The following is a 23,778-nucleotide window of genomic DNA, read 5'->3' as shown; positions in this document are numbered from 1 at the left end:
AACTCGTATATAGTTCAAAGACACGTGCATAACAGCTAACACATTTCCTCTCGCAGAAGACATCGCTTTTGATCGAAAAAAACAATCAAAATCGTTGATTATGAGTGTCATCGAAATGTTGTTAGTTGGGTTCGCTTAGCAAGACAACGTTATTTGAAAAACGTTTCGAAAAGACCAAAGAATGAAAATTACATCTCACAAAGGAGGTTCATGATATTTGCGTTGTTAGTTCTCGAAGATCAGATGCGCTTATGTCGACGTCTTTCAAACACAAGCCTGCCAAATAAATCGGCATCGAACTGAGGGACCAGAGCGAAATACCATCACTCTCACAACGCAAGGGACCCAGGGATTCCTAATGAAACGAGAATGAACTCGTTCGTGTACTCTTAAACACGAGTGTTGACAACTACGCCTCATAGATTGCTGTTCTGAGAAAAGACTTAAGCATGCTGTGATTCACATTTCACCGAAATCGTGTCAATCGACCCTCGGCTTCACCTCCACCTTCATCCCGATTCCTGGAGCGCACATAATACCTGTATTCAAACCAAGATATAAAATTCTCCGTACTCCGCAGACCTTTAAACCTGCCTAGCTTCGTAATGGAAGTTTCGGAAAAATAACTCCACTAACTCCAAATTCACCCTGGATCAACCCGAAAATGGCAATGTTAAACCACACTACAAGAAATGACAACATATTACAATCGACATTATTAAAGGATTGCAAGATTGGTATATTTTATGAGTACACTGATTTTCGATTCGCAAATATTTTCTCTAATGTGCTAGGCATGGCGGGGTAGGGGAGAGGATTGTTGAGAGAAGTCCGAAGAAGGAAATAAAGATAGTGCATTTAAATTGGCAAGAAAACACTAAAACTATTGAGGGGAGAATGATAGGCAAACAAGAAATGGAAACAAATAGAATGGATATTAGGACGGAATGAAAGAAGAAAGGAAGTATGCTGAATTGAAGAAGTGTTAATGGTAATGTAAGATATCAGGCTCTGTTCTGTTAGGCGAGACAAGGGGGTTATTATTATTTTTATTAAAAATACACATGTGCTGATAGACATTGTCAGGTGGCACACAAGTCCCAAATAATTGCAAAAGATAATACGAGGGTCATCCGGAAAGTAGTACCCGTTCGTGCCGCATGAAGTGCTGACGACGCGAGTAGCCGCTGGACGAGGTCAGATAGCTTCAGTGGCTTGTCTGCCTTCTCTGAGCCAAGTTGCGTGACGCTAGCATTGCCTGTGTTGTTTCTGTGATTGTTTACAATGTTTAAAAAAATTGAGAACGCCGCCAGTTGTGAAGTGAGGGCAGTGATTAAATTCCTCAATGCAAGAAACGTTCGCCCATGTGATATTCATCGCCAATTAAAGGAGGTGTATGGAGACAATGTAATGGACGAGTCGTCTGTTCGGCGGTGGTGTCGCAACTTCAACATGGGGAGGGGGAACACACACGACGATGAGCGTTCGGAGAGACCGTCTGTCATTACAGACCAACTGGTGAGCTCAGTTGACGAATTCGTGAGGAACGATCGGCGCGTCACAATTGATGACATCTGTGAGCATTTTCCCAATGTTTCTCGAACAATTGTTCATGAAATTGTTAAACACCATCTGCATTATGCAAAAATTTGTGCAAGATGGGTCCCCCGCGTATCTCAATGAGCTGGCGGCGAAGGACTATGCAGCAGGAATACAGAAACTTGTCACACGTTATGACAAATGCCTTAATTTGCTTGGAGTTTATGTTGAGAAGTAGTTTAAAGTATCCTCTTTCAAATAAAATTTTTTATGTTTGTTAATATTTACTTTTGTGTCTTTATTTCACGAACGGGTACTACTTTCCGGATGACCCTCGTAGATAAAATCAGACTTCAAAAAACCAATCTCTTTAACAAAACAAGCGAATCCCCATCCCATTTACAACCATTAATCAGGAAGAAAAAAAGATAAATTAAAAAAATTAAGCCATTACATATAATACAATACACCACACATCAATCAAATTATTACATATATAACTTACATCTATTATCGATGTATCGATCTACCGTGGTGTAGGCTGTGTCCATCCAAATTTAACCTTACTGGTAGAATAACCAATAATGGAGATCCTTGGTTTCCACAGCATTACTTCTGATGCCATTAAGTGTAAGACATTGGCTGCTATTTAGTTAGCACATTAGGCGTTTATAATCAATATTTCTACGACATAAAAAAGAAATTGATTGATGTTATTCCTAAGATTTTGCTTCACCATGAATCAACATTAACTATGTTACTCGCTAAAAGCATTTAAATAAAACCATTATACACAACCATTTATTCGGTAGAGTTGTTGAATTTCTATGCAGGATACTAATTGAAAATATTCTTTGAAAATTATTTTCGTCGAAATATAATCGTTTTTCAATTAAGTTTAAATGAGTCAAAGAAAGATATTGGGTAAATAATAGGTACCTTCACCAAACGTGGTCACTATATCCACGTGGACTTAAGGAGGCAGGATCATGATTTCATATAACAACCACTTTATTTTTCAAATATTATGGATGCGCAACTTTTAGTTATTTGAGAAGCAGCCCATGGAAGGGGTGAGGAGAGTGCTTACGGAAGAATGACGATCTCACAAAGACGCCTCTGGAAATAAGCCAACAGAAATATTCGTAGAATAAGCAATTAATGGTAACCATATCCGTTTCTCAACTCCGGAAAAATTTCTTTTCTACTGCAAATTCTTCAAGCTTTAAGCTTTCGACATTAGATTAATCGAAAGATTAAAACCATTTTTTAAAAGAGGGAGTTTACTAATAAAAGAAAGAGGGTAACACGATATCATAGAATCTCAAATGGAGAACTTGGAAAGTTAATTTGCTTAATAATGTTCTGTGCACATTTTATCATTAATAATATCTGATAATACGTTTTGCTCCTCCCTGCAAAAATAGTTCTAAAACCATGAAATATTGTAACTTAACCTTAAAGTTCAATACACGTGCCCGTAGAGTAATAGCATGTGCGCCACCTTCATTTTCATGCTGGGCTCATAAGCAATTAGCGGTGCGAATTTACTTTTGTTCTAATCTTTGATTCTTTCAATGTATTTCACGCAAACTGAAAATACTTATTTTTCATTTTTCGTTTATAGCTTAAAATCCATTCGAAATTATCGAGAAGACTACTATTATATCACGGGGTTGACCAGAGGTAGCTTATCTGCCTGTGGAGCAGGTCGCTTATTCGATTCCCGTGATTGGCGAAATTTTTTCACCTTAGAAAAAGTTAGTGAATTATTTTTCGGAACGAGACAACCACACATTAGCAGAAAAAAACACAATAATGGTATTTCGGAACGAGGCAATAAGAAAAAACTCCTACTAAAATAAGCTATTAGGCACTGGTGGCGCAGGCCGAGTGAGTCGGCCCGGCATTAGCTGCGGGCGAGAGTGAAGTTGACGATATCGGCCGCAATACCACGATGTGGAAGGCAACGGGAAACCACCACATTATTCTCCCTAGAATACGCAGCCTGGCGTTCAAATAATTAGAAAATAGTAGCTATAGTAAACCAATCCTGGGATTAAAAGAGTGAGATACATATATATATATATATATATATATATATATATATATATATATATATATATATATAAATGTATATATATATATATATATATATATATACTCATATATACAGAAACAGATATAAGGAAAAGGGATAGGAACACATATAAAGGACGAACACAATAGAGGTGGGGAAGGCGGAATCGAACGGATCACAAGAGTAAAAATATTTCCTCAACCGGGACTCGAACACCGGATCTTTCCACTTGCCGGGCGGATGCTCTTAACCACTTGAGCTATCGAGGATAGTCAATTTACCCTGAGATTCTTGGCTGAAAGAATCGGGGCGCTTGGCGACATATAAGACCCACGGATCTCAGGGTAAATTGACTATCCTCGATAGCTCAAGTGGTTAAGAGCATCCGCCCGGCAAGTGGAAAGATCCGGTGTTCGAGTCCCGGTTGAGGAAATATTTTTACTCTTGTGATCCGTTCGATTCCGCCTTCCCCACCTCTATTGTGTTCGTCCTTTATATGTGTTCCTATCCCTTTTCCTTATATCTGTTTCTGTATATATGAGTATTTATTCGCCGTTTGGCGGGATTTCGTGTTTGAATGTGTATATATATATATATATATATATATATATATATATATATATATATATATATATATATATATATAATATGAGCTATTACCTTCCATGGCTAAACGCCTCGGTCTTCTCGAAGGGGAACCATGAAAGCTAAATGTTTATTAGTCACAGAAATTTCTTGGAAAACTCTCCCACCCAATTGGTGGCATATAAATTAGGAAAAAATGTTCTTATTTTGGGTTCTCTGCTTATTCACCCAGTGTTCGACTCGTCGACGAAGTTCCCGGCGGGCCTCATAGCTGGCAACACTTACCAAATGGGCGCCTTCGACGAGTGCATAGCAGTGACGGCTCAGCTGCCGGCTCAAAGGGGTCACGAAAACGAAAGTCGTTTCACGGGCCAGTACTGCCTCGCCGAGGTCCAAATCCTACCTCCGGAAACCGACAGGGGCCACCACACGTACGAATACGTCAAGGATCCGAATGGCTCCGCATGGGAAGGTCTCAAGGTAATACCAGTTAAACACAGTTTGTCAATGTTGACCTCATTGCTGGAATTAGCGGTACGTGCGTCTGAAAACTTGTTTCCCTCCATTGGCTTTCGTTGATCGAGTCACATTCATTGATGGGAATCCTTTAAAATTTTATAAATTCTGAATTGGAAAAAAATCTTTAATTCTATTTCCATCGAAGGATTTTAAGAATAAACAAGTCCAAATAATATGTTGTGGTGATTTCTGAAATGCGCGAAATTTATGAGTCACAGATTAATAACATAACTTCGCATCTAAGAAAAAGTTTACTTTCCCGGAAACGTAAAATTTTATGCCAATTTTTTAAATTGCGAGTGCATTTCAGTTTAAAACATAAATGATATTATTAAAAATTATCTAGTTGGCCCCATTCAACCGACTTATTTAAATAATTTTCATTTCAGTTTCACAAGCATGTACAGGTACAAAGTGTTAACAGCCACAAACAAATACCAAATAACTTCTATGGAATGGATTATACTTACTATGTATCATCATGGTAACACAAATGCTATTCTTTAAAAATCCATAAACATGATTGTAAGTTCGTGAAATTGAAGCTTTTTAATTAAATATGAAGCAGCTATAGTGTATAAAGTTTATAAAAATACTTTCTTTCTTGAACAGTCCTATCATGTAATATTTGAAGGGTTCTGGTAAGCATTTATTTACTGAGAGTATAAATAATTGTTGATTGAAATCTTGATTGATTCTTTTGATGTCTAATTTACACAAATATGTACAATTTTCAGTCATTTTCTCCGTATCCCGAAAGCACGCAATGGCTACGAAAAATTCTTACTTCAAATTCCGCAAGAAGGTGTTCACGTCAATATTAAGTGTCGCAGTTTGCCAATAAAAACGCGGTCTAAGAATAAACTCTCACGTGGTCGTTTTAAACCTAGCCTCCTTTTGTGTCTGAATTTCTATGGGACCGTGAGAAATGCAATCCGCGCACAATGGACCACTGCGAACGAGCTCTTTTCTCCCGTTTCCCCATCCCACGACGCCTCTCTCTCTCTCGAGCCTTTGTGTTTCTCCAGCCAAGTAACTGAACCAGAACAAATAATTCTCAAACCATTGAAAGCTAGGCACCTTAAATGACGACTTTTATGCCGGAGCTCTTAAGATGAAAACATAGACGTTAAGAAACGTTGCGCAAAATAGAGACTTCAACGCCCGAGTTACGAACGTTAAAGCTGATTTCTAAATTTTCTTTGTCGTTAAACAAAAAGAGGAGATATGGAAATTAAATGGAAGCCAATAAATAAATGATCGGCATTCGTAATTTTTCCTGCTTTGTATACACGTGTATTATTTCTACAATCCGTCAATTATATTCGTTAGACATTCGGAAAAACTGGTGTTCAGGTTAAAAGATGCATTATTTCAACATTTACGATTTATAGTAATACATTGTGTAGAATCAAAGTGCATTTTAAATAAAAATCTGTTACTTAACATTTACGATAACAATTATTTTTATTTAAACGCACGAAGGAAAGAAGTGAAGTGCATTCGTCGAATATAAATGGCAACATAAAATCACAAGCAAAGAAAGTTACTACGCAAAGAGTTTAATGAAAGTTGATACATTTTTCTTTAATAATCCTTATGCAAACTTGGCAGAACATCGAAGTGCATAAAATCTTGAATGCTTACACATCCACTTCTTGAATTAAGAGTCAATAACCTAAAGAAACAAATTCAATCTTGGGAAAATGGTCAAATTACGTAACCCTAGGACTCACAATTTTTCACCCATAGTCCTTTGACTGGAAAAATGATCCGCAGTCCTCTTCATAAGCAAACGACAGATGACCATGAATTAAGGGAAAGTTCTGTAAAAAATAACACGATTCATCATATTCGTAAACTAAAACATCGTCAGCACTCCAACTAAAGGAATTCGCCATTTTAGGAGCAAGTTTTTTTTTTTGAGAGTTCCAATTGAGAAATCCTTGCCAGCACCAAGTCCTGTAGAAAGCCTATCATGATAAAAAGTCATTTTCTGCCGCTAACTTACTAATAAAGGGGACAAAGAAGTTTTATAACTCCCAAGATATTAATTTATATATCGAGATTGGATTACGAGAACCTCAATGGTAAACTTTCGATAGCATATCTCTTCGAAACTAATTCATAGGATGCGCATCTTCTCCGTGAAGTTCACTTCCCATTGTCCTAATTACAAACTTTACCACTGTCAGAGGTGACTGGGTCACATGGCATTTTTTATTAGAGAATACAAAACCCAGGGGCATTGGTTTAGGCAACCCTTTGAAAATAGAGTCTAGTGTTTTCAAAGTGCAGATGTAATTCTTCTGGCAAGCAGAAAAATATTTAGTCATTGAAAAGGCGTGCGCTATAAGAACTTTAGTTATAGTAACGCTGTGTTTTAACTTATTTGGAGAAAATAGTACGATTAAGACTGATTTCTTTTTTAATTAATGAATTTAATTATTTAAATATAATGATTAAGTATTAATGAAATTAATAATCTTGACCTTATCATTCAGAGCATGTTTTGGATTACCTTAAGAAGGAATATCTACAAACGGTTACTACGCTTACCAATGTCTATTTAGACTTCAATTTCGAAGAAATATGTAGGCATGGTACAACATTAGTAATATTAAAGAGAATTGGTGGTAAAATATTTGTCTTATTAAATTAGAAAGTTTTAAAATAGAAAACGAAATCAAAAATACATTTATTCGCGAATTTATCGAATTGGAACAGTTTATTGGATGCCTTATCGATCAACATACAGAAAAAAATTCTGCAACAAACTATGGAACAATGACCACATTTTTAAAATTTGAATACGAACGTACAGGAATGAAACGGAAACATTTTGCCACAGATAAGAATTGAGCATACTTAGAAGGATATATGTTATCTCAGTAGTAATGATCAGTAGTGATGTTCAGTAGTGATGATGATAGTAGTAGTAGTAGTAATAAGAAGTAGTTGGGTGATGATTTAATAAAGAAAATCATAAAATATCTGCCGGGCACAAAAAGAATTAGATAGAGCGAATTAAATAGCATCCGTCCATAAAAATAAATTGCTTAGAGAGTGATTTAGCTGCGGAGGATAAAATTAGACAAAAAAATGGGAAAGGGAAGACCTCAAAAAACACGCAAGTGTGTCTCAAAGAGGACGTATTGCAACATATGAAAAGAGATTGAAATATCTATTTGGATTAAGAAAGATACAAAAACCGGGTCTACATAGCGAGGAAGAAGACCTAAATTGAATAAGAGATTACGTCCTTTCAAACAGTAGTAGTAGTATTTAGGGGAGGCGACCGATTGCTGAGGTCATTTGCGCCATAAGGGATGGGTGGGAAAGGATGAAGGGTGGAGAGAAACCCGGCGTTGGCATTACTCTACTCTTTACGAAAGGCGCCAAGGGGTCCGCAGCTTAACGTCCCTTTCGACGGACGGCGTATTCACTCAAAGTGCCCTCCACAAAGCACCTCAAGTAGGGATCGAGACACCACTGAAAAATATTCAACACCGCCGGGGTTTGATCCCGGGCCCTCTGGGTGGGAAGCCAGTACGATAGCCACCGCAACAATCCCGATCAACTCGTCCACTCAAACGGAGCCTCCAACGTATTGCCCGTTGTTGTTATATTGAGACTTTCCTCCTTAACTTTATTAAGCCTAAACCTAAAAAAAAGTGCAGATAAGAAGAAAAAAGTTTGTTTCCAGATATAAATCACACAAGGCAAACGGATATATGTACGGAAATATCCTCGTCCTGAACGTGAAGGGCGTCGTACTACGCACTACCACTGTCTGAGGCCATTGAAGCTTCGGTCGCGGATATTCCATTGCCGTAACTTCACCCTCTTGAGGTCGAGCGCCCGTGGCTAATTTCAGCCTTTCACCGCATGTAATTTTCAAAGATGCCCATTCATCAGTAGTATTACGTGGTCACTGCACCAGGAAAGTAGAAAAGAATGGAAACAAAACAATGAAACTTTCCATTTCACTGGGAAATTTCACCTTCAGCCATCACGAATGAAAACATTACGGTCAATATTGCATTTTCATCGTCCAATTTGTATAATACTATTATATAATAGTATATCATAAATAAAAATCGTATTTGCGCAAGTTAATTGGTTTGGTGGACACAAAGCCTTGAATTCCGGGGGGAAGTGACTCGATATTGCCAAAAATAGTTTATCTTCTTCACCGTTCAATGAACTCAATTACGGCAGAATGGAAAAAAACAGATACTCATAGTCAATCAGCAAAACCCAAAAATCTTCAGCTGGACATCTTATGGGGAAAATGAAACATAATAAAGTTATGTGTGGAGTAACATGTATGCGGCCATACAAACACAAAGTTTAAAAGCCGTCAAGTCTGAATAAAACCTATATCTGAACCCTGCATTCAAACAATTTTTAGAGATGTATCCGAAAACCCAATATGACTGTTTGCTTACAATTATTGAAAGATTCAAATTATTCATACTATTTCCGATACTTAAGAGTATAAGCTCTAATCACGAGTCTTTCGAATTCAGTGGACTATAGGAATATAATTACGCATCAGATAATTATTTCATGGTGTATTTAAATTTTAACCGTCTGTATTTAGGCAAACAAGTTAAAATTCTGTTTAACTATTCCTGGAAAATAATCTAAAAAGTTGAGTTCAAGAGAGAAAGATTTTTTGCTCAGAAGTATCACCACAGATTTACTAGTAAAAGCCATTACTTAGGCTTTAGTATCATTTCCATCTTTTGTTTTGCGTCCATCGGCGAGATCACTAAAAACATAATACTGTCCGACGAATTCAACTAATTCATTTAAAAAGTTCGAAAAGCAGCAAAACTCTAAAATCCAGGTCAAATCTTTGCAATTTCAGAAAAAGCCGCGAACATTTTAGTCAATGCTTACTTATATCGAATACATTGTATCAATAAAATTATTGGTAAACACAATTTAAAGCCGAACACTCTCAGGTCTTTGGAGGACAAAGAACAAATAAGTAGCATGCTGATTTGACGCAACTTACTCATGGAACCGGTCCTATTTTAACTCGGACCATACTTATAAATGAAATACCTTGAGCAATTTATCGAATTTTTAATTTTTACGAACGCTGTTAATTTAAGAGCACAGAAAAACGAGGAGGGCCAATTTAATTTCATAAGAGTAATTTTCAGCATAATTTAATATAAGTTTCAAACTATTTCGCATTGGAATTTATTTGAAAAAAAAATAACATGATTTTTTCCCATTCCCCGGTGAAGGTAAAGGGTATGTCTTCAAGCAAAGTAAATTATATTTCATTTAGCCTTTCATGAGAATGCATTTCCCATCCATTTTATTTGAAGATACTGGTTTTACAGATAGCTAGTGCACTAATATAAGGTCTCAGAACTCCTTTGAGGCAATGCATATAGCAGGAATGGCTCGTTTCTCCACATTCAGAAAAATGAAAGTTGTTCGTGCGTCTCTGCCGTTGCGAACCGACGGCGCTGAAGGGCATATCGTCTTGTTTTATTCCTGGGAATCTGATGTCTCATTACTGAAGGGAGTGGTGGTGGTAGGGTGGGGTGGGGATAAGGTGCACTGCCTGGTAATTCCAATTTCGTCACTGCAACCGTCCGCATGTATTCCAGTGGATTCTGAGACTTCGATAATGACGAAAGAAAACGTTGGGAGGGCTCACAGTTCATCATGACGCGCCGACACTTTTTGCGACTTTCAGACTCAAAGTAGGCAGGTAGATTCCTTAAAGGAAGGATTCCCTACAAGGATTCTTCCGATAAAGAATTAGAGATACCCTTGGGAACTCCAGAGCTCGCGTGCATTAAGTCTAGACGACCCCGAGTGCTTTCAAACCCGATAAGCTTGGACAAATGATAGCCCTTTCCTGCTAAACACGATGAGGAAGTGGTTATTAATTGATTGCAATTTAACATTACATTATCGTAGTTAAAACACACTGCATTCTTGATTTTTTCAAATAAATTCTGAAGAATTGGGTCATTGATATACCCTTCGCACCGCCAACCTACAATCATTTTCATCTGACCCAAAACACGCAATTTTCCTCTCGTTAATATTTAAGAGGAAAACTGAAATTATAATCGAATTATTACCTTATTAAAAGAGAACCGAGAGCGTGTCTTTCATCTATATGGAACATTTACACCACATAACCACTGACAACGTAATATATAGCCTGATTTGTTTTTGCGATTAGCGGTAGCTTTACACGGGATGGTGCGGTGGCTAATGAATTCGGGCTTACTTCCAGCTCCAATAAGGACCGGGTTCGAATTCAGAAGGTGGGAGGATTTTCTGTTGGTAGCCCGGTCCCTTATAGAGGAGCTATGAGGAGAAAGGTAATTCAGGTGGAATACGCCGTCCGTCGGATGGAACGTCAAATTTTGTGACCCCTGGGCACCTATCGTTAAATGTAGGTTAATACCGCCGCCGGGTCTCTCTGCAGCCTCCTTCAATAACTTCAACATCCTACTCCTACCAAGCTACCCACCTATTCCATTACGCAATTGACCTTCCTTATCGGTCACCTCCTAGTACTGTTACAATAGATTAACTTATATTTTATAAGAATTCACCTACACATTACCCTGAAAGCCACCTCGAGGGTATATGGCAGAGGATGTTGAGTCTAATTAGTGGTTACAAATAATAGGTGAGAAATTATCTTCGTATAATTTGAATGGCCGTATGTTAGGTTTCCTGCTCTTGTCATCACGATATAAGCGTGAGGGAAAAGGAATTCCTTATGTCAATCTATTCTGCAGTCAGTTTTATTTAACTTCACACCTATGTAATTATTACATTGTTATTGTTGGAGTTCTACCAGCAAAGGAATGTTTTAGATGGACACGGTCTATAACTGGAACTTTACAACGCTACATTTCTTTGCTCCTGCCAGCAAAACACAACCTGACATTCGACATTACAATAAACCCTACTTCACCTGCGTATACTTCCTTCCTCCTTTCATCAAAACTTCCTACGTGTCCATCCTCTATCCCTACCCTTTCCTCGCTTACCTAGCGTTACCTATTTAATGTGAGGATGAAAATTATCCTTCTTTTCCGCATTCAATTCAATCGATTATAATATATCTTGTAGTTCGAATTGCACCTGTACCCTTTGTGATTCGAATGACTTCTACTCACGACATGCAATTGCGATAATACGATTTCTATTCGCTTATTGTGTTTCCTCAAGATAGCGATCAGTTCTTTCCCCTAGGTGTCTTGTAAAATGCCAAAATTGGGTGCTCTTCAACAGAGTCCCAAATACCCATTCGCGTATTCAGGTCTCACCGACGCGAAATAACGCATTTCCTTATTATTCGAATATATCCCCGCTATTCGTTTCATGAACCACGGTTACTTTGAAACACCAACGTAAATGATTCGTCATTACTAGGGCTGATTCCCTTGCGACTGTTAATCATTTTACTAAGTCCCCTATGTTCATTTCCCAACCAGGAGTCATTTTAACATCCAGGTTCCTCCTACCTCATATAACTCCTCCCCTCCCATCGTATCCTTCCAAAGTGAGATCTCGGGTCAGACCTTAAAGCGACTCTGTCACATTAGGTGGGTTTCCAGTAAGCGTAATGGACAGGTAGGGGAGAGATGTTAGTTTAATTTCGCGTTACCACATGTGTTGCACATGTGATCCGTCGGTGAAGGTATAAATTAATAAATTACAACAAGTTCAAAGAGGCTCGGCAAGATTTGTCAAAACCTTTTATGCCAAAATGATTTATGACGGCGTTATTTGAAAAGTTAGTATGGCAGGCGCTCCCAACACAGGGAGAGCAAGCGGTGTCATAACTTTTAGAAAGGCAAATAGCACTTGGGTTAACAAAGAGGAAATTTATTAGGGCCCATAGCCATATTGACACATCAGCTCCCGATGGATCACTTAATGATGAATAAGTTAAGCAATGTTTGACCTCTGAAGGAAGTTAGATGGGTGACCTCCATACCTTTACAGTGGTGCGCATGTCCCCTCCATGCATGTGGAAAGACGCATTAAAAATGAGTTGGCGCAAAAGACCAAAAGTTCAAAGTTCCCGAAACTCTTACTAACACTCCTCCACTCCAACAGCCATTATCAGGCGCCACATTTCTTGGATGGATCAGACCATCTTGGTTAAATAGAAAGAATAATACTCCGGCATATGAAGAATCATACACTCTTGTTTTAAAATCGAACTATTAGCTATCACAACATGGACAGGGTTAAGTAACCCCAGCAACAATACACATTAAATCGTATTGCAATTACGAGACATCCCTGTCGTAAACAAGTCAAGTTCATTTGAATTTAGGTTTTAGCAAATCGCAGGGTATAATACATATCTTGAGTAAGTGAAGGCATGGCTGATATCTATTCTCAGAATAAAAACAGTCTGTGTCTCTGTCTGCGACGGGATCTATTTCTCTAATTACATTTCGGTGTCGGAACTACCAATACTATTTGGCAGCAGAATAACTGGCTCGATGTCACAAGAAAACTCAAATATCCTTTTCTAAAATTCATCTAAGTCGTTATTCTTTGTACAAGATGCTCTTCACCTTGGAGACCTGCTACGGCTATGGGTACGAGTCGCCGCGACACCTGCACGTGACCATCCCTCAGAATTTCAAGGCTCATATGACAATGTATCGGTTGCGATTTAGAATTTCCATAAGAACACAAGCAAATATACGAATTGAATATATATATATATATATATATATATATATATATATATATAAAACATATATATATATATATATATATAAAACATATATATATATATATATAACACTTTTTGAAAGTCTCACGGACGTGAATAATAATGTATAACACTAGCACTAGTGGACACAGACAAAAACACAGAAACACAAAAAAGAGACTCACTATTTTTCGAATTTTCGGTGGTCGTTGCCACCTTTACACCTTTATCAAGGAAGAGAGGGTCAGAACTGAAGGGAATACGAGGGCTGGAGCGATGGATGGAAGGGGAAGGTGAGGAGAGAATTCCGAAGGGAAGGGTTTGGAGGGGCAGCGTTGGAAGGGTGGGGAAAATGTAGAAGGTGATGGGGGTGGAAAGGGGATGAAAATATAATTAGAGCAGGGTAATTAGTGCCTTATATTGGCCAGTTCCAGGACTCCAAGAGCCAGATGAAGGATTGCTCTAATGTTTTCAGTTTCAGAGGAGGATCAGAGGGTGGGAGGGATGCTATGATGGATACACTATAGCATTTATCAAAGGGAGTGTTGTGTTCGGAGGTGCAGTGACCCTGATTCCCTTGATAATTTCCTTTCAAGTCTACACTGTTCCCTCCTCAAAAGAGGTTATCCCGAATCCCTCCTGAACAAAAGAATCCGAAAACATGCGTGCACTCCCACACCTTCCTCCACCGCGGAACCCCACCCTCTCTCAATTTGCACAACATCCCTCTCTTCCTTGATAAATGTGGCAACGACCACCGAAAATTCGAAAAATAGTGGGTCTCTTTTTTGTGTGTTTCTGTGTTTTTGTATGTGTCCACTAGTGCTTGTGTTATACATTATATATATATATATATATATATTTGTATACATTCAAACGCAAAAACCAGCCAAACTGTGAAAATATATTCACACGTACTAAGTATATACTACCTTGATCAAAAATTTCCCGGAATTTATTCAGAAAATTAAAAATACAAGTTTATTCATCTAAATCTATATTGTCCCCTTCAAAGTAATCCCCATCGACTGCAACACACTTATGCCAGCGCTTGATCCAATCCTCGAAACATTTTTTATATTCGGTTTTCGGTATGTCCATCAGTGCTTCCTGCGATTTTTCCATTACTTCCTCTCGGCTGCTAAAACGCGTTCCCCGTAATGGTTTTTTAACTCGATTGAACAGAAAGAAGTCACAGGGAGCCAAATCAGGTGAATTCGGTGGCTGTTGGATGGTATTTGTTGCATTTTCGGTCAAAAAATTACGAATAATGATAGCACTGTGCGACGGTGCGTTATCATGGTGCAAAATCCACGAGTTTTCTGCCCACATTTCTGGTCTCTTTCGGCGAATTGCTTCACGCAAACGTCTCATAACGCCCAAATAATACTCTTTGTTTACTGTCTGGCCTTCTGGCAAAAATTCATGATGCACTACACCGTTGTAATCCATGAAAACCGTCAGCATTGCCTTCTTTTTTGACTGAAAACGACGTGGTTTTTTTGGTCTCGGCTCATTTGGTGAACGCCATTCACTTGCCTGATGTCTGGATTGCGTGTCGTACTCATAAACCCACGTCTCGTCTCCAGTAATGATCCTTTTGATGAATGTGGGATCGGATTCAGCCTCGCAAATCATGTCTTTTGCGACGTCAACACGGTCTCTTTTTTGCATGAAATTGAGGTCTTTTGGCATGCTACACGACGGAAACCCAAATCATTAACCACAATGCCTTGGGCGGATCCATAGGCAATGTTCAAGTCCTCCGCTATTTCTCTGATGGTTAATTTGCGGTTATTGACCAACATTTCTTTTACTTTATCAATTTTTTCACCGACTTTCGATGTCGATGGTCTGCCACTGCGTTCATCATCTTCTATTGACTCACGACCACTTCTGAACCGCTCGTGCCACTGGTAAACGACCGTTTTTTTAGAGAATCGTTGCCGAAACACTTTTCCAACATTTCCAACGTCCGTGCGCCACTAAATCCGTTTTTTACGCAAAATTTAATACAAGTTCGTTGTTGCAAATTCAAATCCATTTCTGCAATTGTAAAAAATCGCCAACACACAGAGAGATAGATGTACTCTTGGCTACGTAACTTTTGCAAATGTCAAGTTATGACACTAAGATTTAAAGGGAATATCAACAACAGATGTACCAATTTAACAAAAAAAACAGAACTCAAATCGGAACGATGGGAGCGCCACACGGTGGTTATTCCGGGAACTTTTTGATCAAGGTAGTAGGGTAAAGGGTTGCAAAAGGTTAGTGGGGACGGTAGAAGTGTGCTCATTCCAAACAGAAAAGAGTTTGATCTGGCGCTTTCCCGGCGTATTTGCTTCATGAAGTTTTCTCGGGTCTTCCACTGGGTCAGGAGTACCAAATTGGCCGGCGTTTCGATGCCCGACTCGTGCATCGTCCTCAGGGTAGATGACCCTGAGGACGATGCACGAGGCGGGTATCAAAACGTCGGCCAATATGGAACTCCTGACCCAGTGGAAGACCTGAGAAAACTTCATTAAGAAAAGAGTTTTTTGACCGGGACTTAAACCAAGGTCCTCCAAGTTGCCTCAACAAAACTCTACTAATTAAGCTACCGAGGAAACTACCAATGAAATCCGCCATGGCTTATGCAACGAAGCGCACCGATTCTTTAGCCAAGAGATGGCTCACGGGAGCCGTTTCACCCACCAACTGATAAATGGACGAACCTACATGATGAAAGGATAGTAAGGGAAGAATTCATACAATGCCGTAAAAAGTAAGTACATCATATATATTTTCAAGAATAACTCGAAAGCGCCGTCTTTAGGCCAAAGAATCGGGGCACTTGATTGCATAAACCCCACGGATTTCAGTGGCAACCTCGTCTTCCTTGATGGCTTAATGGGTTAAGCTTCGGCTCGATAAGTTGAAGGTCGATTCTAGTCCTGGTCAAGGAAACCCTTCTACATTCTCCACTAGTCGTTTTGCCGTTTTTTATGCATATATTCCTCCTTATATAAAAAGTATTCGTATATACGTGCATAAAAAAACCATAAACACAGAAACCAACCCGAAGGTCGGTTTGGTAGGTGATGGTAGAGTTCACCCAGTACTAAGCCCGACGGCGTGTGAAATTGACACATCAGGGACGGGGAGGGCCAGTTCCTTTCCCTGTGCCAGTTATGGTTTCCCAGGAAGATCAGTACCCGAAAAATCACATAGCTTGGGTGGAGCCCAGAGAGGCTTGCCTGGGAATCGCGCTCGGGTCTTCCGGTCAATAGTCCACCCCTCTAGCCCTAAACTAATGCGACTCATATGTATAAATAGGTATATATATATGCATATATATATACATATATATATATATATATATATATATATATATACATAAAAAATACACTAGCTAACACGTAAAAGGACACTCACATTTCAGAAAGTTAAGCTTTCAGCCTCCTTCGGATCAAATTAATATATATATGTATATATATATATATAAACATAAATGTGTATATATATACATATATATATATATATATATATATATATATATATATATATATATATGTACTATATGTAGTATGTATCAGTTTGTGTAGGTTGTCGATAGTTCTCTTAATATCGTGTTTCAAGACGGCACTCCTGTAGTGGTCATTTAAATCATGAAAAATCATTGTTAAATTCTGTTGAATAACCTTAAGACATTTCCTATAATCAAAATTTCCCACCGAAGTATTTTAATATCATATGAAAATGCTCTTCAAAACTTTGATATGAAGTTTAGCTCGGTATGCCGCGGAAAAATGGTCATTGAAGCAGCATGATCGGCGAAGTTTGGAGGCTTTTTAAATGTAGAGAAGGATAGAGAAGGCTAAGTTGATAAAAAATAAAGCAAATGAGGAGGTGCTGGGTATGGTGGAAGGGGAGGAGAGAGAGGATTGCTGGAAAAAATCCTAAGGAAAGAGAAAAAACGGATGCAAAGCATTCTGATTGGCAATGGAATGTGGAAGACTGTAAAAGAGATGAGAACTTAAGGAAAGTGAGGAAGTGGCAGGAATAGAATTATGGATGTTGGACGGGATGAAGGAAGGAAGCATACGAAGGTAAAGAGGTGGTCATAGTAGAATAGGATGTCGGGTTGTGCTTTGTTGGGAGAGGCAAGAGAATTATTTGTTGGCTGCTGTCAATCCACAACCTACTTCAACCTGTGGATTACCTCTAATAATATTAAAAGACGAAGAAAATAAACATATTGTAATTTATGGAAAAAATATTAATATTTTAATACGACTTATTTTGAATACAAATAATGCATTTAACCAGTGTCCAAAAATAAATACTATAGAAACAACTGAGTCTTCGAAGGATTAATGAGGCTCGGTAATTGCCTTTCCAAACCATGTTGATCAATATTTTCCCTTCCTCATTCCAGAGGGAAACCTAAGACAGACACGCATCTATCCGTCTCACCTCGTTATTGCCAAATATGACACTCATTTAAAGCTCCCATAAGTCACACACTTTCTCCCTCACAATTACACTGTTTTTCTGTGGGCCGAGGAGACGTAATAAACAAACCACTTAAGAAACGGTCCTACGGGTGAGTTTAAGGAATTATTTCGGCTCACTGAATAAGCGAGTGACGCTTATAGTTTGACGAATGGGTTTTAATGATCTTCTGTCTGGAAGAGGAAAACAGCCATAGCCTTTCTCCAAATCCGTCTTGGGTGACACTTTGTGAACAAGAATATGAGGGTTATGACGGAAAGAATTGAACGCTTGTTGAACATAAATTAACCAAAAATGATTTAATTTTAAAAATTTATCCTTCTTGTGAGAAATTGGGGTGGTTGTATCAACCCCAAGACTTGAGGGGACTTGAAAGACTGGAATGCGAGGAAATATTAAGCAACATGTCAAAAATAGAGAGATATAAACATACATCCGTGCTCTCGATATCCTTAGTTTACAACCTTGTAACCCGGCATCATTGAATGAATAAAGGCAGGGATGCTGAAAAAGATTGCACTTAACGATCGCTCATAGACACGGATCTACGTTTACATTTATGCAATTAACCGTATTCCGTCGCATGGGCGTGTAGAGGGTAATATTAGAGCAGCATCCATGCATTCATAAATATTTAAATACATTTGAACATATATTAGTTATTGTACGAGAAACTCATTAATATACACTCACTAATTTCTTTTCAAATCAAGCAATAATTGTTGTAATCATTAAAGTTAAGCCTTTAAGTAAATTGTTGGAGGACTTGGGTTCGATTTTGTTATAACTGAGTATCGTGCAATATTTTATCTCGGTGGTCGAATAAACCAATATTAATTGGAAGCAGGATAACTGTCTCGGTGCCACAAGAAAACTCAGATGTACTACATGAAAAGTATTCCATAATACTTGTAAGTCTTATTTTCAACAGATTCAGGCGAGATGTAGTGGAAGTTCGTCATCATGAGAAGAGCAAATTTGCACTTTTCCACTGATTGAGTCTCGCCTTCTCTCTTCAATAATCAAGGGATTTCCAAACTAATTCTTCCAGCGTATCCGTCACGCTTACTCTCTTCTTGTAGTAATTTTAAACAAACCCATCGGATTTTCTCTGAACCTTATCCAATTCTATAATTAACGCTTATGAACGAGTTGAAAACATTCGGCCAGGAAATATTGGTTAGAAGGAATGAAACTCTTTCCCTAAGGTGGAGATATTGCAACTCTGCAATCAGGCGGTGAATCTTTACAACTCTTAAATATTTTTAGTAGTTTGAAACTACGAAAATATGAATAAAACCCATGAGATTACGATTAAGAAAGAGTCATACTAATTTTTTTTTTGATCATAAACCTTGAATTAGAATTTCACTTCGACGTTTGATTATTTCAATGCTCTGTTTATCCATTACAATTCAAGTGAAACGTAAACAATTCCATTAGAAATGTAAATGCAATTTTGAAGTTAAATTTTGTTGACATTAAAATTCAGCGCCGAATATTCATGGATTTGGTTTGTCTATGGGCAGTTTTAAGTTTTCTTCTGAGCGGGATCGAGTCAACGCTAGGGAAAGGTCATATGATAGTTCGGATTGGAGAAATCGATTAAGAGGTTTTCGATTCAGCGTTAGGAATAAATATTTTCAGGAATTAGGAATGATAAATCTACATTCTGCATACGAAAAATATATAGAAAATCAAAATACCACAAATGTAATCTATTCATCAATCACGAACCCCTGAAAGACTAATTTTCTTTTAATTTTTCGGTTGATTTTTTTCAAATTTGACTGCTTCGCAGTGCATGATATTATTTTTATCGTCGTACTTTATCAAACGTCTAACTTCGTTAAAGAGGGAGCGTCTTATATTCTTTCATACCATACCGGCTTTTTAGGCATGATAATTATCTATATAAGAGGCCTTTGGTAGGAGCCCTGGGCACTTAGATCTCTTGCTTAATGGTGCTAACTCATTTTTAACCTGCCTGACACGCACACTAAAGGACAAGTGCACCACGCCAAAAGTATGAATGGTCACTCATCTAACCTCCGTCCGGATCAAACGCTGCTCAACTTCCGTGAACTAACGGGAACTGGTGTGTCAAGGTGGCTAGGCCATTGGTCTTGCTTACGAAATAGATAAACCAGTTCGCGCAAATAACTCCCCATCCTCATGGGCTCCAAAAAGCCAAAGTTCGTCCTTTTTAGATTAGGCACCTATTTTAGGCATTTGGATACATTTTTTGAAGTGCAATTTCTTTCATATTAAAACCAATAAGTCAATATAGTCTGTGAAACTTCTGAAACTATTTATCTGACACAATAATATGCTAGAACCTAAAAAATAAACAAATCTATGACCTGGTTTCCCTAAAATGTGCGGATTTATTTGTCGAACGCCCAATTTAATTTTTAACTCTTCCATTCAAATTGGCACGCGGATTCGTTTTGTAAAAATAAAACGTGATAATTTCCATTTGAAACGCATGCTTATGCTCAAAATTTGTTTTTCTTAGCGTAACTATATGGAATCTGTTCATAATTGAGGCAAAGAGACTTGGTTAACCCTCGGATTTAATTAAAGCACGACTCGAGCTCCGAAGCAAAATGTCATCAATCACGTGTTACTACGCCGAAACCCTGGGTCGTGTTTTATGGAAACGTCAGGCATCGAATGTCACGAACGTGTCAGTTATCACGAATCATTTTCATAAAACCTTCTGTAGATTATAGTCTGAAGCGCACTCGAACAAATGACAACGATAAAACAGTATCCTCCTGTGCTGGTGTTAATAGAAATTGACAATAAAAATCCAAGGTTAAATGTGTAGTTTTATGGAAGTTGGGGACTACGTACCACCAGAATAATTATGGATTAATGGAGCATGAATAGATATTCACCTCATGAAAAACTTAAATCATGTGCAGAATTATATTATAACTGCAATGATTTCTACATTATAGCACGCGTTTATTTGAATGATATTAAGGAATTTGTTCATGAAATTATCGAATTTATCGAAATCGAATGCTTTCAAAAATTTGGGCACCAAAGCTAGTCCAAAACAAGTTTTAGAGAGCACGGTTCATAAGATCAGTAAGATCCTCTTAGTTTTGTTTTCAAAACTGGATATTCACATCATATACTTCTACGGCATACCCGTGAACGGCGGTTAAATCGCTTTCCATGCTCGTCTTTTATGCATTGAACTAATATGATACATCATCATCTCTTGTAATCACGAAAAATACCCAAGTATCTGTGTCTCGCTCACGCTTAACTTGACGGAAATGATCTTAGCATAACCTGTGTGCAGTTTGATCGAAAAATAAAATTAAGGAATCTCAGAGGTACGTTTCGGCAAATATTGGCTGACAAGTTCTTTTCGACAGTACACAGGCGATCTGCGCGTGAGGAGGCGTGACATATTCCACTGGTCCTTCTGCATCCCGTCGTCGTGCCAGCCGGTTGACCTGCAGAATGCCCTCGAGGGGGCCTTCGAGTGGGTGCAGCAGGAGCACGGCATACCAATGAGGGTGCAAGTGAGGGACAGGATGTGCCAGACGGCGGAAATACCACCAATGTCGACCGGTGCCATAGCCGTCACGTGAGTAAACCACACAATACGTATACTGCACAGGGGAATGATGCAAAGAACGCTAACACGTCAATTTTATTTTGCCAATCCTTCGAGTGACTTCTCTACTTGAGTCTCAGATTTGTTTTTCTGTTCAACCTTTAAGCCAATACGGTTATTTTATGAGAAATACACAACACTCAACAATATTAAAAAACTTAAAACTTCATGAGGTAAAAATATGATAATTCGTCAAACTAAAAACAATCAAAAAAATGTATTGAAAAATAATCGAAATGCATAAAAAAATCGTTAAATGGATCGAAGGGAAAATAAACAAAGAAGTAAATGTGATGGTTTTGTTGGAAGAGTCTCACGCAGTTTAATAAGAATAATTACATTTGATGTGTCTTGTTAAGTTACTTTTAAGAGAATTTTCGTTTCGAAGATGTGTAAAATACTCTCTGTACTAGTATAGACAGATAATATAGACAAATATATCTCTGGTGAAGTTTAGACAGACGTTATCGAAAAAAAGTATCTCTGGACAAGTACTGACGGATGATATAGACGAATAATATACCTGGAGAAGTATTGACAGATGATGAGAGAATACCATTAGTATAGGTAACGCTTTTACGTTCCCTTGGAAAATAAACATGTTGTCTCAATAAGTTTCCCATGCACAAGAATACTTTTAGTTAAGCAATGACTTTTGATGATAGCATGATTTTAGAAACCCGATATTGAGCATAACGACAAGTGGTAATAGATGAATGAATTAAATACATTCAAAAAGAAGGGTTTTGATGACAGGGACGTTGATAGATAGATAGATAGAGGTCTTTATTCGGGCGAAATTGAGACCTAATGGTTCCTTCTTCCATTTAACCCATGATTGTTTGACCCATTGCTGATTGAGGATGTTAAGATAGCATAAATGAAATTTTGATGCGGAGCGTGGTTTAGTACGGTGCGCAACAAATGTGTTTGAAGCAAGATGAGAGATGCTGTGGATTGGTTTTGAGATAGGTGGGTGTGGAGAAGGATAAAATGGACGGAAAGGAAAAGATACGAAGAATCTATGGGCACGGTGAAAGAAGAGGAGAGAGGGTTTTCGGAAGAAATCCAAAGGAGGCTGGAAACGTGGATACAGAGGGATGTGGAAGACTAATATGGGGGAACACGTTGGGCAGACGAGAAGGGAAAAAAGCATAGGTATATTGGAAGGGAAGAGGGAAGTACTCGGGATTAAAGAAGGGTTTATTGTTGTGTGGGGAGGCCGGCTATGTTTTGTTGGGTGAAGTACAAAAATGTAGATGTTTTCAATCTTCGTCCATTCCAAACGGTGGATTAACTATTTCTGTGCCATTTTTTGGATACCAAATCTTCCTCGAAAACCATAGGTGGCACAGAAATCGAGGAACTGCCCCATCCCCCCAATACTACTCTCTTGATGTGTGAATTTCACACGCTTTATTGAGCTCAGAAAGAGGTGAGCTCTACTCAAAACTACCAAACTGACCTTCGGGTTGATAACTGCTCTTTGGTAGTTTCGCCAATAATGCCAAGGGGTAAGTAATTTAAATTTCCAATGCAAAGGATGGTATATTTCCCTTGACTTGAAGTTCTCTCCACATGGCAACCCAAGTTGGTAGGATTCTCAGGGAATGGAGGAACGAAGTATGGAGAGAGAAACCCGGCGTAGAACAATGGCCTACTCTGTTAATGAAAGACGCCAAGAGATTGCACAATTGAACAACCCATCCGACGGACGGCGTATTCCATTTTTGACGCACACCACAGATGGCATCCATGTTGGAATCGGAATACCATTGAAAATGTTCTGTCACATCAGAAATTCAAATCCGGAGACCTCGGCATTAACTGATATTGCAGCAACTGGCAAAAAGCCATTTATTTAATCTGGTGTGTCAAAAGGGGAAAATAATAATTATTTCTCTAGTCAGTTCTTTTCCAACGTTGCTTTACACATCCACCTGCCGCATTCCGACATACGTATCAAGGTCCGTCCCCTTAAAGCCAATTACTAAACTAAGCCAATAAAAAATGCCTCGAGAAAGTCGCTAATTGTTCCCATCACATCTATTTCCGGGAGGAGACTAGTGCCACCGAGGTGTATCGAGAAAACTTATTTGTCTCAGGCAATATGCGGAAATTGCACAATGATATCCAGTGACGGAACATAGTTAAAAATTGATCCACAACTTATGTCACACGAGA

At 38.4% G+C, this 23,778-nt stretch overlaps 1 protein-coding gene across 1 annotated transcript in view; it reads left to right on the top strand.

Moving 5' to 3' along the window:
* LOC139691569 (nose resistant to fluoxetine protein 6-like) overlaps positions 1-23,778 on the top strand; it is an 80,282-nt gene that overhangs the window by 13,207 nt on the left and 43,297 nt on the right. The window contains exons 2-3 of the mRNA XM_071589445.1: positions 4,437-4,684; positions 21,350-21,564. Of these exons, the coding sequence (XP_071445546.1) occupies positions 4,437-4,684; positions 21,350-21,564 (463 nt within the window). The remainder of the gene's footprint in view (positions 1-4,436; positions 4,685-21,349; positions 21,565-23,778) is intronic.

Source organism: Hetaerina americana, unplaced genomic scaffold (assembly GCF_022747635.1).
Source record: "Hetaerina americana unplaced genomic scaffold, ioHetAmer1.1.p SCAF_38, whole genome shotgun sequence".
NCBI classification, from domain to species: domain Eukaryota; kingdom Metazoa; phylum Arthropoda; class Insecta; order Odonata; family Calopterygidae; genus Hetaerina; species Hetaerina americana.
The sequence above is the reverse complement of the archived record's forward strand: the minus strand, read 5'-3'. Positions and strand labels throughout refer to the sequence as shown.